General features: G+C 44.1%; 1 protein-coding gene across 2 annotated transcripts in view; it reads right to left on the bottom strand.

Annotated features, from left to right (window-relative positions):
* Positions 1-3,201: 3,201 nt before the first annotated feature.
* HPCAL1 (hippocalcin like 1) overlaps positions 3,202-11,410 on the bottom strand; it is a 64,802-nt gene continuing 56,593 nt past the window's right edge. For both annotated transcript variants that reach the window (XM_053974254.1, XM_053974253.1), the window contains 3 exons: positions 8,593-8,995; positions 7,343-7,448; positions 3,202-4,402 (listed from right to left, as the gene is read on the bottom strand). In XM_053974254.1, the coding sequence (XP_053830229.1) occupies positions 4,305-4,402; positions 7,343-7,448; positions 8,593-8,970 (582 nt within the window). In that variant the 5' untranslated portion in view covers positions 8,971-8,995 and the 3' untranslated portion in view covers positions 3,202-4,304. The remainder of the gene's footprint in view (positions 4,403-7,342; positions 7,449-8,592; positions 8,996-11,410) is intronic.

Genomic DNA, 11,410 nt, shown 5'->3' with positions numbered 1-11,410 from the left:
CCTTCTGGCAGTGGTTTCTGACTCGTGTGACATGGCTGAAAGCCTGGGATTAACCTGACCCTCTGGTGATGCACTGGTTGCCCTTTAGCCACAGTGAACATGAAAGTGTTCAGAAGTGTGCCTGCATCCAAACCACCACACTGCATACGTGTAGGCAACAGGTAAGGTCTGCTTGCAGGCACACTGCTCCCAGCGATGCAGGCATGTCTCCAAAGCTCCTACACAGAAATGCTCTGCTCTCCTTTCCCACCCTTTTCGGTCTTTTCAATAAAGCATGTCTCCTCCCAAAAGAGATAACAGGAATTATCAGGTTCATCAGCACTGTATCTGCCATGGTGCAGCATAGGGAGCTCAAAATGCCAGTCTGCCCACTGGACCAGTAAAGTCAATGGCTGTTCCTAACCTTTAAATATGAATAGAGCCCTGCATAATGGATCGAGGACTATCCATGGAGACCATCTGCCCCGTGCTTGCAGAAATGTTCATGTTGTTCTTCACAGGAGTTGATTACTCAGAGGCTAACACTAAAAATACATTGCAAAGGGCCTGATTTAAAAACAAAGGGCCAATTCAAACTTGGCAAGGGAGACACTCAAGACTGTACCCAAGCACCTCTGCCAACCACGCTGGAGTTAGGCTGCAACCAGACAGACTTATCTGAAAGGCAATGACATAATTCTGAATTAGCTTAACAAGGCCTGCAATTCATACAGAAAAGCCTGAATTAATGTAGTAATTAGCCAGAGCTTTCAGAGTGTTAAATATCTCCATGGCGAGAAAATAATCACATAGGTTATTAAAGTGAGGTAAAAATGGACACAGTGATGAAATTGTTTTGTATTAAACTACTTTTGCTAAGTTTGACTCCATTTTTGACTAAAAATACAATTCACAAAAACACTTAAACCACTTTACAAGTTGAAGTTTCCTATTAATCACCTGGACCTAATTTCCCAAATGATTAACCACTCTACACAATAGTCCCTCTATGAAAGACATTTCTGGGAGCAAAACAAGCAGTAAAGCTCTCTTATCTTTTCATTGATTTCTCAGTTGGTTTTGAACTCTGCCGGTATCAACATGCAAGTGACATCTTGGAGAAGGAGCCTGGAAATTGTTCTCCCCTCTGAGTCCTTGTTACCAACCAGGAAAGCAGAGACATCCTCCCAGAAGCTGCTCAAGCACAGCCAAGATGATCAAAGTTACGCAGTGACTGTGGATGCACAACCTCAGCCTCTGAAGCAGGTCTGGTTTTAAGAGAGCTGCTTGGCAGCAGCAGATAAAACCCTTTCCAGTACTTAGCTGGCCTTTTAATTAAAAGGTTCCCCATATCAGAAGCCACTTTTAGAAAGCTCAGCCTGGTTGGGCTTCAGAGCATCTCACATTTTCCCTGGGATGCCATGCATGACCACCTTTCCTGGGTATCTTCCTTCACTTCTTCCCAAAAAGCAAGCTGGGAGCATCTTACATAATTTGTGACAGTCCCAGTCAGAAATGAAATCATCTTGCCCTGAAAAGAAGAAACTACTTAAAAGCTATGAAAACAGTGAGGGATAACTGGAAAACCCCTCAAATACAGGACTGGAAAGTTTAAAGAGGCAAAGGGAAAGACAGGAGAAACTGAGTCCAATGAAGCAGGACACAACCCCAGTGTCTGCACAGGGCTGTGCAGGGGCTTGTCAGACTGTGGTGGGCAGCAAACTCCATCATGGATACCTTGGCCCATTTCAGAGAAAAAATTGTAACATCAAAGAAATGGGAACTTTCTAACCTCTAAAATTTAGATTCTTTCACTTTCTTTCTGCAAAAACAAGGTAAACTTATTTATCAAAATAAGCTTCTGTAAGGAGATTTTTCTTTCTCCAAATGAGAAGAGTTTGGGCTTTATTAAACAGCTACTTAAACTTGCTATTCACTACAGTCAGCAAAGGAAATCAGAAGAAGTGAGATGCCAGAAAAAGGCAGTAATATTTCCATTTAGAGGAGCAAATGAAAAAGAGCTGCTGCATTTACGAATGCTACAGCAAAACAGTTTTTACATCTTTGGTACCCAAGATATGCCTGACTAGTTTTAAAAATGCACAAACAAGAGGCAAATGTTGTGGTCCCCCTCAGAGGTACCATCCCAGGACAAGGTCAAAGACATTTTTTCACACTCTAAGAATGACAGAAAAATGATAAAGCCCATGGTGGCCAGTTCACATCTAAACAGCTGCTTTTGGACCTAACCCATGCAAGAAGAGTCATTAGTGTAAGAACATCTGCAGCATATCTAACAATCCAGCATCTTCTGGCAGACAGACTGACAGCATGAACACAAGCAGGATGGAAACAGACTATCAGCTACTGTGGAATTACATTTTTTTCAATAGTTGGGCTTTTTTGCTGGGCTCCCCCTGGGAAAGCAGGCAGGCTTCTGATTAACATCACTTTCAGGGTTGCCTCATCAGCAGGGTGTTGTGGTTGAAAGGACTGTTGGTTTAATTTCTCAAATTTGAATTTCCAGGGGAAAAAATGAACACACTCTTTTGCTGGCAGCACTGACACAAGTTTGTATTGTAGACCAAGTCTGATTAAATGTATTTCCACTTGGATATTGCAAACATTTCCCTCTCTTTCTTTTAATATTAAAGTATTATCACATACTAGAACATTCTAATTCACCACTACTAGAACATTCTACACAGCAAAAATCCCTTCAATTACATGCTCAACATTAACTTCAGGCCAAATAATTTTTTGATACTTTATTTTGCAGAGACGGCAGGCTTATGCAGCTACTTGCAGACCTGATGAATGTAGAGAAAACTGCTTCCCATGCTACAAATGTCAAATGTTAATGCAGCAAGTACCTGGTACCTGACAGGAACTTTATTTTAAAAAGCTGTGGTCATGGTAGCCCAGCCAGCAGGGCCAGCAGCTTTTCCTTCATTGCCTTGAGTTGCTCTGCATCCAGCAGAAATTGAGTTGTCACCTTCCTGCAATCTTTACCCTGGATTCAGCTGGCATGGAGCTGGATCCTACAGGCACCAACACCACTGTGTTAACCCAGCCACAAAAGCCAGCTCCCAAAACCCTTATGTATTTAAAGGCAATGTGTCTCAGGCAAGACTGGGAGATGCTGTGCAGGGAGCCATCCTTGCCCTTCCTCAAATACCTGACACTAGGAACTCGGTGCATGGCTTAGATCAAGACAGGCAGTGACAAGAAAAGTAGTCTTTTATTTCAATTAATATTTCTTGGCATTAGGCAGATATTAAATAACACTGGAATGCACAAGACTATTAACATATCGACAGCAAAAGGGAGGAGGTGTAGCCAAGTTGAGAACAGCAGTGCCAGTCACGTCACCTCAGGGCACTCAAAAGCCATTTAACGCAGCAACCACCAGAAAGTAGGACTCCACTGAGAAATACAAAATGAGGATGAACTCCTTTCAGGTCTTTTGTTAATACAGTAATGCTGGAATGACTGACAGTAAAAATGAACAAATATTTGCATTCAGGAATTAAACAGAGTGAAATATCCACAAACTGCTAGTCATGCATTTCTTTTGGAACAGCAATTTGCTAATGCATAAATATCACAAAAAACAATCTCCAAGATTTGAATAAATCACAGACGACTAGAAGAAACAAAGCTTGAATTCTATTTTATGCCTTAAATAGATGACCTAAATATTTAAAATTTTACTTCACCATATATATATAATTTATATATATATTAAAAGAAAGTAAAGACCATTAGATAAGTGCAAGCAATTTTCCTCAAAAAGAAAATTGGAACCATGCCCAGGAAAGCTGCTTTTTTTTTTTCCTTTTTTTTTTTTTTTTTTTTAACTTTCTACTCCATTCAGTCCACTTTTTTTTTCTTTTTTTTCCCCAACATAGTAGTTTCTGAAGCAAAATAAATTATCTACCATCTGCTATTTTGGGTAAAAGTCCTACCTAACATCTTCTCGGGAACTACGGGAACATCACCTTTTTCACGGACTAAGTGAAGTGGTATCTCACCAGCCATTGAACTCTCTCATAGCTGCATGTAAACATACCTTTCAATTAATGTTTAAAATGTGCAGAGTGAATGATAACATTACGGGGAAGCAGAAACGGAGCTGCCGCAGGAGAGCTGCACTGGTGTTAGTGGGGGGAGCGAGGGCTGGTTCGCTCGGACACACACACACACACAATCTGGCAACGGGGTCTTATCCGCGAAGTGTGGAGGGATGGTTGAGAAGGCATCCGTTTGCGAGCAAAGCTTGAAGGACACAAGCCGAGGTTCTCTGAGCACACTGTCCGCTCTCATCAGAATTGACTCGCGCTACTGGGGTCGCACTGTAACAACCGCACGATGGAGGGATCGCTCTTGGCACCTTTGATGAACTCTTCCAGCGACAGTTTACCTGACAGGGAGGACAACCAGAATGGAAATCATTTTTTAAAAGTCTGTTGTTCGTGACACCATTGCTGTAGCAAAGAACCCCTCCTCATCGAGGCAATGTAACGTCTATTTAATCTATCGCAAAGGCATCGAGGGGAATTTAGCGCAATGCACAGCAGCTAAATCCTACTCAAGCCTTTAAGCCCAAATGCATTTTTCTTCTTCAGAACAATCCAGCATAATAATTGCTATTTTTTATTTTAAAAGACAGTCCTAAATCTAAAAACAATTGTTCCAATACCATTTGGCAGCTTTTTACTCAGAACCAGACTATATGAATAACATGACACATGAACACAAGGTATGGTACCTGAACACATGTATGCTTTGAAATGATGCTTGTATTACTACAACACTTAAAACCTAAATATTCCAAATATCCCCACTTTGTCCTCTTGTTTCTTGTGACACATGGGGCTGAGCAGTCATGGCTTCTCTGGCACCTACAAGGTTGGACCGGGGTTTGAGCAACCTGATCTAGTTCAAGATGTCCCTGCTCATTGCAGGGGTGTTGGGCTATATAACTTTCAAAGGCCCCTTCCAACCCAAATTATTCCATGATTCCATGACTTTGCAAGTCACTTGCTGTGCCCTGCTGGGTGTACAGGAACAGGATGGGTTTTGTTCTTTCTTTTTTTACAAGCAAAGCCAGCCCTGGGGGACACCTACTGCTTTGTGTTGCTCCTGAGCACTTCTGGTTTACACATCTTTAATTTAGGCCAGAGAAACTGATTTGGATGGACCTTGTAACAGTGTGAGGGTCTGAAAACTGATCTCTGAAGGAGCAACCACCCTCACGTCCCCTGGCTCCAACAGTCCCATGGAATGGCATGGGACAGCAAGGAGAAAATATTCCATCTGGTCCTTCAGACCTCATGGTGGGGTGACCCAGGCCCCTGTCAGGTAGCTAGCACCAATAGTCCCCTGCTCCCGCATTCAGAACAATGGCAGAAATAGGATGTGACAATATTAATAAAAAATTAAAGTTTTCCCTATGGAAAGGAAGAGATAAGCATTTGCTGCATCCCAGACAGCATGTCTAGTGACCTCCTATTTAGCTTGTGCATTTACCTACCCTACCCTCACACAACACCCCAGGGCTATCCTTACCCACCCCAAACTGCTATGCTTGAGACAGGACCAGACACAAACCTCTTGCACTTGGGAGCTGCCTGCAGCCACTTATGGCCTCAGGCATCCAAAGGGAGAGAGGCACCAGCTCACTGTGCCAGTTTGCACCAGCCCCAGGATGCTACCAGCCTGTTGTGGGGATTGCAGAGGAATGACCCTAGTGGCCAGCACCCAAAAGAGATTGAACAGGGAGGAACTCCTCTCCCAAGTAACAAACAATAGGGCAAGAGGAAATGGCCTCAAGTTGCACCAAAGAACATTTAGATTAGATATTAGGAAAAATTTTTTCCCCAAAAGGGTTGTCAAGCATTGGAACAGACTGCCCTGAACATTTAAAAGATGCGTAGATGTGGCGCTTATGACGTAGCTCTATGATTCCATGAATGAGCAATCCTTTCTCTTGTAGAAATTACAGAAGCTCAAAAACCCGTGGCACACTAATTTCTGGCTTTTAAGCTAATGCTCCCAAACCAAGTGTTTTTAACAAAAGCAGAGGTCTCCTAATTATCAGGTTATTTATTAGCTTGCCCTTTGTGTTGTATTACTTAAAAGCAAAGCCCAAATCAAAATCCATTTGCAATGCCCAGCAGTCAGATGGCTGATATTTTACTGGGAATAGGATGATTTTATTTCAGCAACAAAGTGCAACAGATGGAGGATGCATATATATATAGCAGATTTTGGGACCACTACTCTGTTACACATCTGCACACACTGCTACTTTCTGCAGACCAAAAATAATTGAATCATGTTATTTTAGGGCCCTCCACATGTCAAGCCAGGGGATGAAGTGCTAGTTTGGATGAAGTCAAAGGTAAAAATCTTGAGGACTTCAGCAAGGCCAGGAATTTGCCCTGGGGACTACAGCAGCAGACACCAAAATGCAGCCATAAAATCCTCTTAAATAAAACCCTTTATGTACATAAGATGGTATTTTTTCAGGTCTCCATATCTCAGTGCTAGAAGCAATTCTTTGCTCTTACTGAGCACATCAGTCGGACACAGCTCCTGACTAATGTGGGCAGTTGCCACCTCAGCCTCTGACAGGGTAATTCCCAGGGAAAAGCTCCACCTCAGCTGGGAATAGAGGAAATATGTCATCAGACGGATGAGAAGAGGAAATTGATAATTTTTTGCCTGTATTTTTCAAGCCCAAGGAAATGAGCCAGCACAGGTGGAGGGGTTGTGATGAGTACACTGTCAGATAATTTATCAAGAAGCTCCACAACCTGGCTTGGGAGCTGCTACATCCCCCTGATGCTCATAGTGCAACAGAGGTGTGTGACCATGTATGTATACATGCCATAAACATGCACAGAAAATGTGTTATGGACCCGGGGAATTTTTTCTTTCAGGTGCCCAACCACATTCAGGACTCATGTTATTGATGACAAACCCAGGAATGCAACCCTATCAAGGGCAGTGGGAGCAAAACCTATGCCAAGTCTGTGTTATGCCCAGAGAAAATAACCTGAAGACATGGGAATTTCAGAGGAGCCTTTGCTGAAGGGGATTCATCCATGAAATGTCAGGGAAAGACTGCTCCCCTACCAGTCCCCCAGCAGGAGAATTCACTCTCTGTTCACTGCTCACTTATTCACCCTATTTATCATGGACCAGAGATGCTCAATGAGGCCAGGCAGAGACCAGAGGCACCAGTGGGGACATTCCCACCCTTTCTCCCCTCTCCCAAAATTCTGCCATCTATCAAGGCTGGGCTACAAAACCTCTATTTCTAGAGCTTAGGAAGGGGTACCAGTGGCAATCCTACCATCATTGTTTGTGTCCATCTGTCTGAAGATCTTGTCTGTTCGCTTCTCAGGAGTGGATTCATCCTCTGGCATTTTCATTACTGATGAAACCATTTTGTAAATTGCCTGAGTATTAAAAAAAGTTTAAAAAAAGAGATAAATGAAAAACACAACCCAAATGATAAAGCACAGGACAGAGAAAAAGAATTTAAGCCTGTAGCAACAAAAAAACACAGCTGACACTGGCAGGCAGCTGCAGGACTTCATAAACCAAAATGAATGTGAATTTCTGACTGCAGCTTTTTTTATTTTTCTTTCCTGTACTCATTTGTGCTTCAAAAGAAGAGCTGGGTCAGTTTAATTGAAAGTCAGACTCTAGATTAATGTATGAGCAGGACCGAGCTAAAATAGAGGAGACAGTGGTATGCAACCCTCTCTTCTGCAGCAGGGCTAAGCCATCGCCTCTTTGTCTGGCTCTCACCCTCCAGCCAGTTACATGTATGCATGTGGGCGCTACATGGATTATGGTGAATATGAATATACAGCAATAGGGGTTGTTTGCCTTTGTGGATGGGTAGGGAAATGCATCTTCTGACTTACAAGAACATGAATAATGGTAAGACCTCTTTAGAGTGTCTGCAGTCCACCACTTCCACCTAAATCATCCCACCTCAGCCATGTGGACCAGTGTCAGGGCACTGGCTGATGCATGACTCCCTTGCACTGCAAGGGACACACATCTCAGCTGCACAGTGGGTGACAAGCAGCCACTGCCGAGGCCAAACCCCCACCAGCATGTGGGCTAGGGGCACAGGGGACTGCGCTGCCTGCCCCCACTACAGCCTGGGGTCTACGTGTCCTCTGCCTTTGGGAGACAAAGGCAGAGACAAATGCTACAGCCTTTCATTCAGAGTTCACATTGACTCAGATTTGAAGATTCAAAGCATTAATTCTGAGATTAATCAGGTCAATAGAATTTGCATTTAGGGTTTTTTGATCCTGTGAACATCACACTAAGAAACCCCCAGAGAGAGCTGCAGAATTTTGGCTGCAGGCCAGCTGCACAAGTGCCTAGCTAATATCTCAGGCCCCTTCCTCATCTGCATCTTGTAGGTCTGATCTTGGGTCCCTCTGGGGACCATGGGCTCAGGAAGCTCCCTGGGGCAGGAGCGACCCAGCTCAGCACATCCCTCATCTCCAGCTCCAGCTGTCTCATGGTGAAGAGGTTACAGCAGCACAAATAAGATGTCCAATAGAGATAATGCCTCACCTGCACTATTTCTAGCATTTCCCCACGGCTGATGTACCCGTTGCCATCCAGGTCGTACATACTAAACGCCCACTTCAGCTTCTGTTCCAGCTTGCCCCGGGAGGTGACGCTCAGGGCGATGATGAATTCCCTAAAGTCAATCGTCCCGTCGCCGTTAGTGTCAAAGGTGCGGAAGACGTGCTCTGCAAACTTCGACGCGTCACCATAGGGAAAAAAATTTGCATATATTTTTTTAAACTCTTCTACAGTCAAATGGCCCGTGGGGCAATCTTTTAGGAAGCCCTTGTACCACTCCTGCAGCTCGTGGTCTGTGAACTCAGTGTTCTCACGCAGGTCCTGGAGCACCTCGGGGCGCAGCTTGCTGTTCTGCTTCCCCATCCTCTTCTGGGTCTGGGTTCAGCAGCTGCAAAGCAAGAGAAAATCTGCCTGAGCTCCAGCCATGCTATGCAGAGGGGGGCTGGGGAGAGGGAAAACCCTGCTAGAAACAGAGGGTCCCCCTGGAGCAAGGGGGAAAGAGGAGAAAAAGGATGCTATAAATCACCAGGAAAAGACCTCATTTAATTTGGCTTCCTTTCCTCTAGGCTCTCCCAGCGACTAATATGCTGTGGAGGGGAACGTAGTCTGGGAGGAAGTATTTGGGAAATATTAATTCTTCTTATTAATCCTCATTATATGGTAAGTAATAAAGCTCAGTATTTTAGTTCTGTGCTGCAATCCGACTCCTCCATCATATGGCTTGCAATGCCCAGCTCTGGGTTCCTACACAGGCTGATCTGCTGTGATGACTGAGCGGGAGCAGGCAGGGACAGCAGCAGTGATGAAAAAAAAAATTCATCTATTCAAAAGTGAAAGTAAATGTAGCTGAACAAGAAGCAAGGAGGTGGCTCCGTGCCAGTCATGTTTGCATTGTCCAGATGCTCTTTGAAACCCTTTGGCTTATACAGCTTCTCCTCCCTCCCTGCATCCCTTGCCCCACAGCAGTGGGAGCTTGGTCCTGCATGGTGGGGCTTGGTTGGTGCTCCTTGTGGCACCTGAGGGTCACAGGAGGGTGCAGCAAGGGTAAGCTCAGCACAGCCCATGCTCAACAGCAGCACCTCAAAAGACTTCTCCCTCTTTTTTCAGCCATGGAGGCAGCATGAGCAGATGGAACACTGTGACAGCAGCACCAGCACAAGGGATTTCATCCTTTACAGCCCTCCCAGAGAATCAGAGAATAAGGCTTTTTAAAGCAAAATGTTTGGCAAAGCAAATCTTATCAGGTTTACTTGGGTTTATACTTTTAGAGAAGCTTATTCAGTAGGTTCAATATTCCCTCACCAGGGCCAAAGCACATTTAAGTCGTCCAGGATTTCATCAGGGTATCAGGAAAGGGCTGAGTCTGTCCTCTCTCTTGACAATGCCCATGTTGTGCTACACAAGGTGAGACTGCCCAGCAATAGGAGAGCTCCTCAGCAAAATGAAAGATGGTCAATTTGCACTTAGGCAGCAAGAGGAAAAAAACAAAACCTTGATAATTTCTGGCTTTTATCCCTTGCAGTCTTTCATGGCTATCTAGCAATATCAAACTGTGCTGCCGAGCTAGAGGTTGAGCTGCATGTCCTTCCTCATATTCAAGAAGTTTATTCACAAGTGTGCACAAACCCCTGTGACTGGTTTGCATAAATGATGTTTCTCTGCACTGACTGTTGTGCCTGTTGGGTTTGCTCAGAGCCAATGCAGAAGACAGGTTAGTAATAGGCCAATACTGGAGACTACCTGGAAACTGCAAGAGCTGAGCTGCAAAGCATGCAGAAACTAGGATAAGCACTTCCCAGAGAGTAAAAATTCCAAGCGTGCATAAGAACCCAAAAAAATTTAAAATGCTAAAGGTCAGCAAAAAATAAGTTGCTCTACAGTAGAATGTAAGCTTGTTTTATTTGTATTCCACTTAGTCTGTGCACTGCCTCAGCAATGTAAAAAATCCACATCCTGCTCTGTGGCTTAATGCTCAGAGACAAACAGCTGCTCGTTAGTTCCGTGCATTGGGCTTAACGGACAACTGTGTAATCATTAGCACTTCTGTTTTCCAGAAAAGCTGCCAATACTTAACTCCAAAGCTTTATTTTTGTCCATTATATTGTGGTTTTCTTCACATACCTGACATGCCTCTGCTTGCTCCCAACGTGCAGGGATGCTGCAGCTCCTGGTTCCTGCCAGCATCACCCCTAGGAGAGCATCAGGCTGCCCTCCAGTTAAACCACTAACTCAGCTACTGCCACTGTCTTTCCATCTTTGAATCTCCTCTGCTCCAGATAGTCATCCTTGCAGTGCCGAGGGCAGAAAACACAGTATTCTAGTCTGCTGAAGTCAAATTGCAGAAAAGAGCAGCTTGGAGCAAATAATGGGTCAGATGTGGTCCTTTTTTTTAAAGAGCAGAAATTGTAACAGTATGCTCTTCTCCTGCCTGCAGTTTCCAGCCTTCAGTGAGCCCCTTCACTTCATGATTCCCAGGTGTTTGTAAGAACTGGGTTGAAAAGCAGTCCCTGCCTCACCAACCACTGCCTCAGAATTCCCTGGGAGAGGGGCAGGAGGAACAGTAGAGCCCGCTTAATGCAGGAGCTGGGCTTTAAGCAGAAATTACCTCAGCTTTATTGACTCGCATGGTTAAGGACTGCAAACCTTTCAACTGGTAGTTAAAAGAGATTTGAAAAGGCTTAATATCACTTCTCCCTCTTCCTATAATACCTTTATTATTCCTGTTCCCTTAAAAATAGAGACCCCTAGACAACAGAGAGGTAAAGTAAGAATTCTAGATTAATAGAATAAATAAATCTAGAAC

This window comes from Vidua macroura, chromosome 3 (genome assembly GCF_024509145.1).
Source record: "Vidua macroura isolate BioBank_ID:100142 chromosome 3, ASM2450914v1, whole genome shotgun sequence".
Lineage (NCBI taxonomy): Eukaryota > Metazoa > Chordata > Aves > Passeriformes > Viduidae > Vidua > Vidua macroura.
This window is presented reverse-complemented; position numbering and strand designations above follow the sequence as displayed.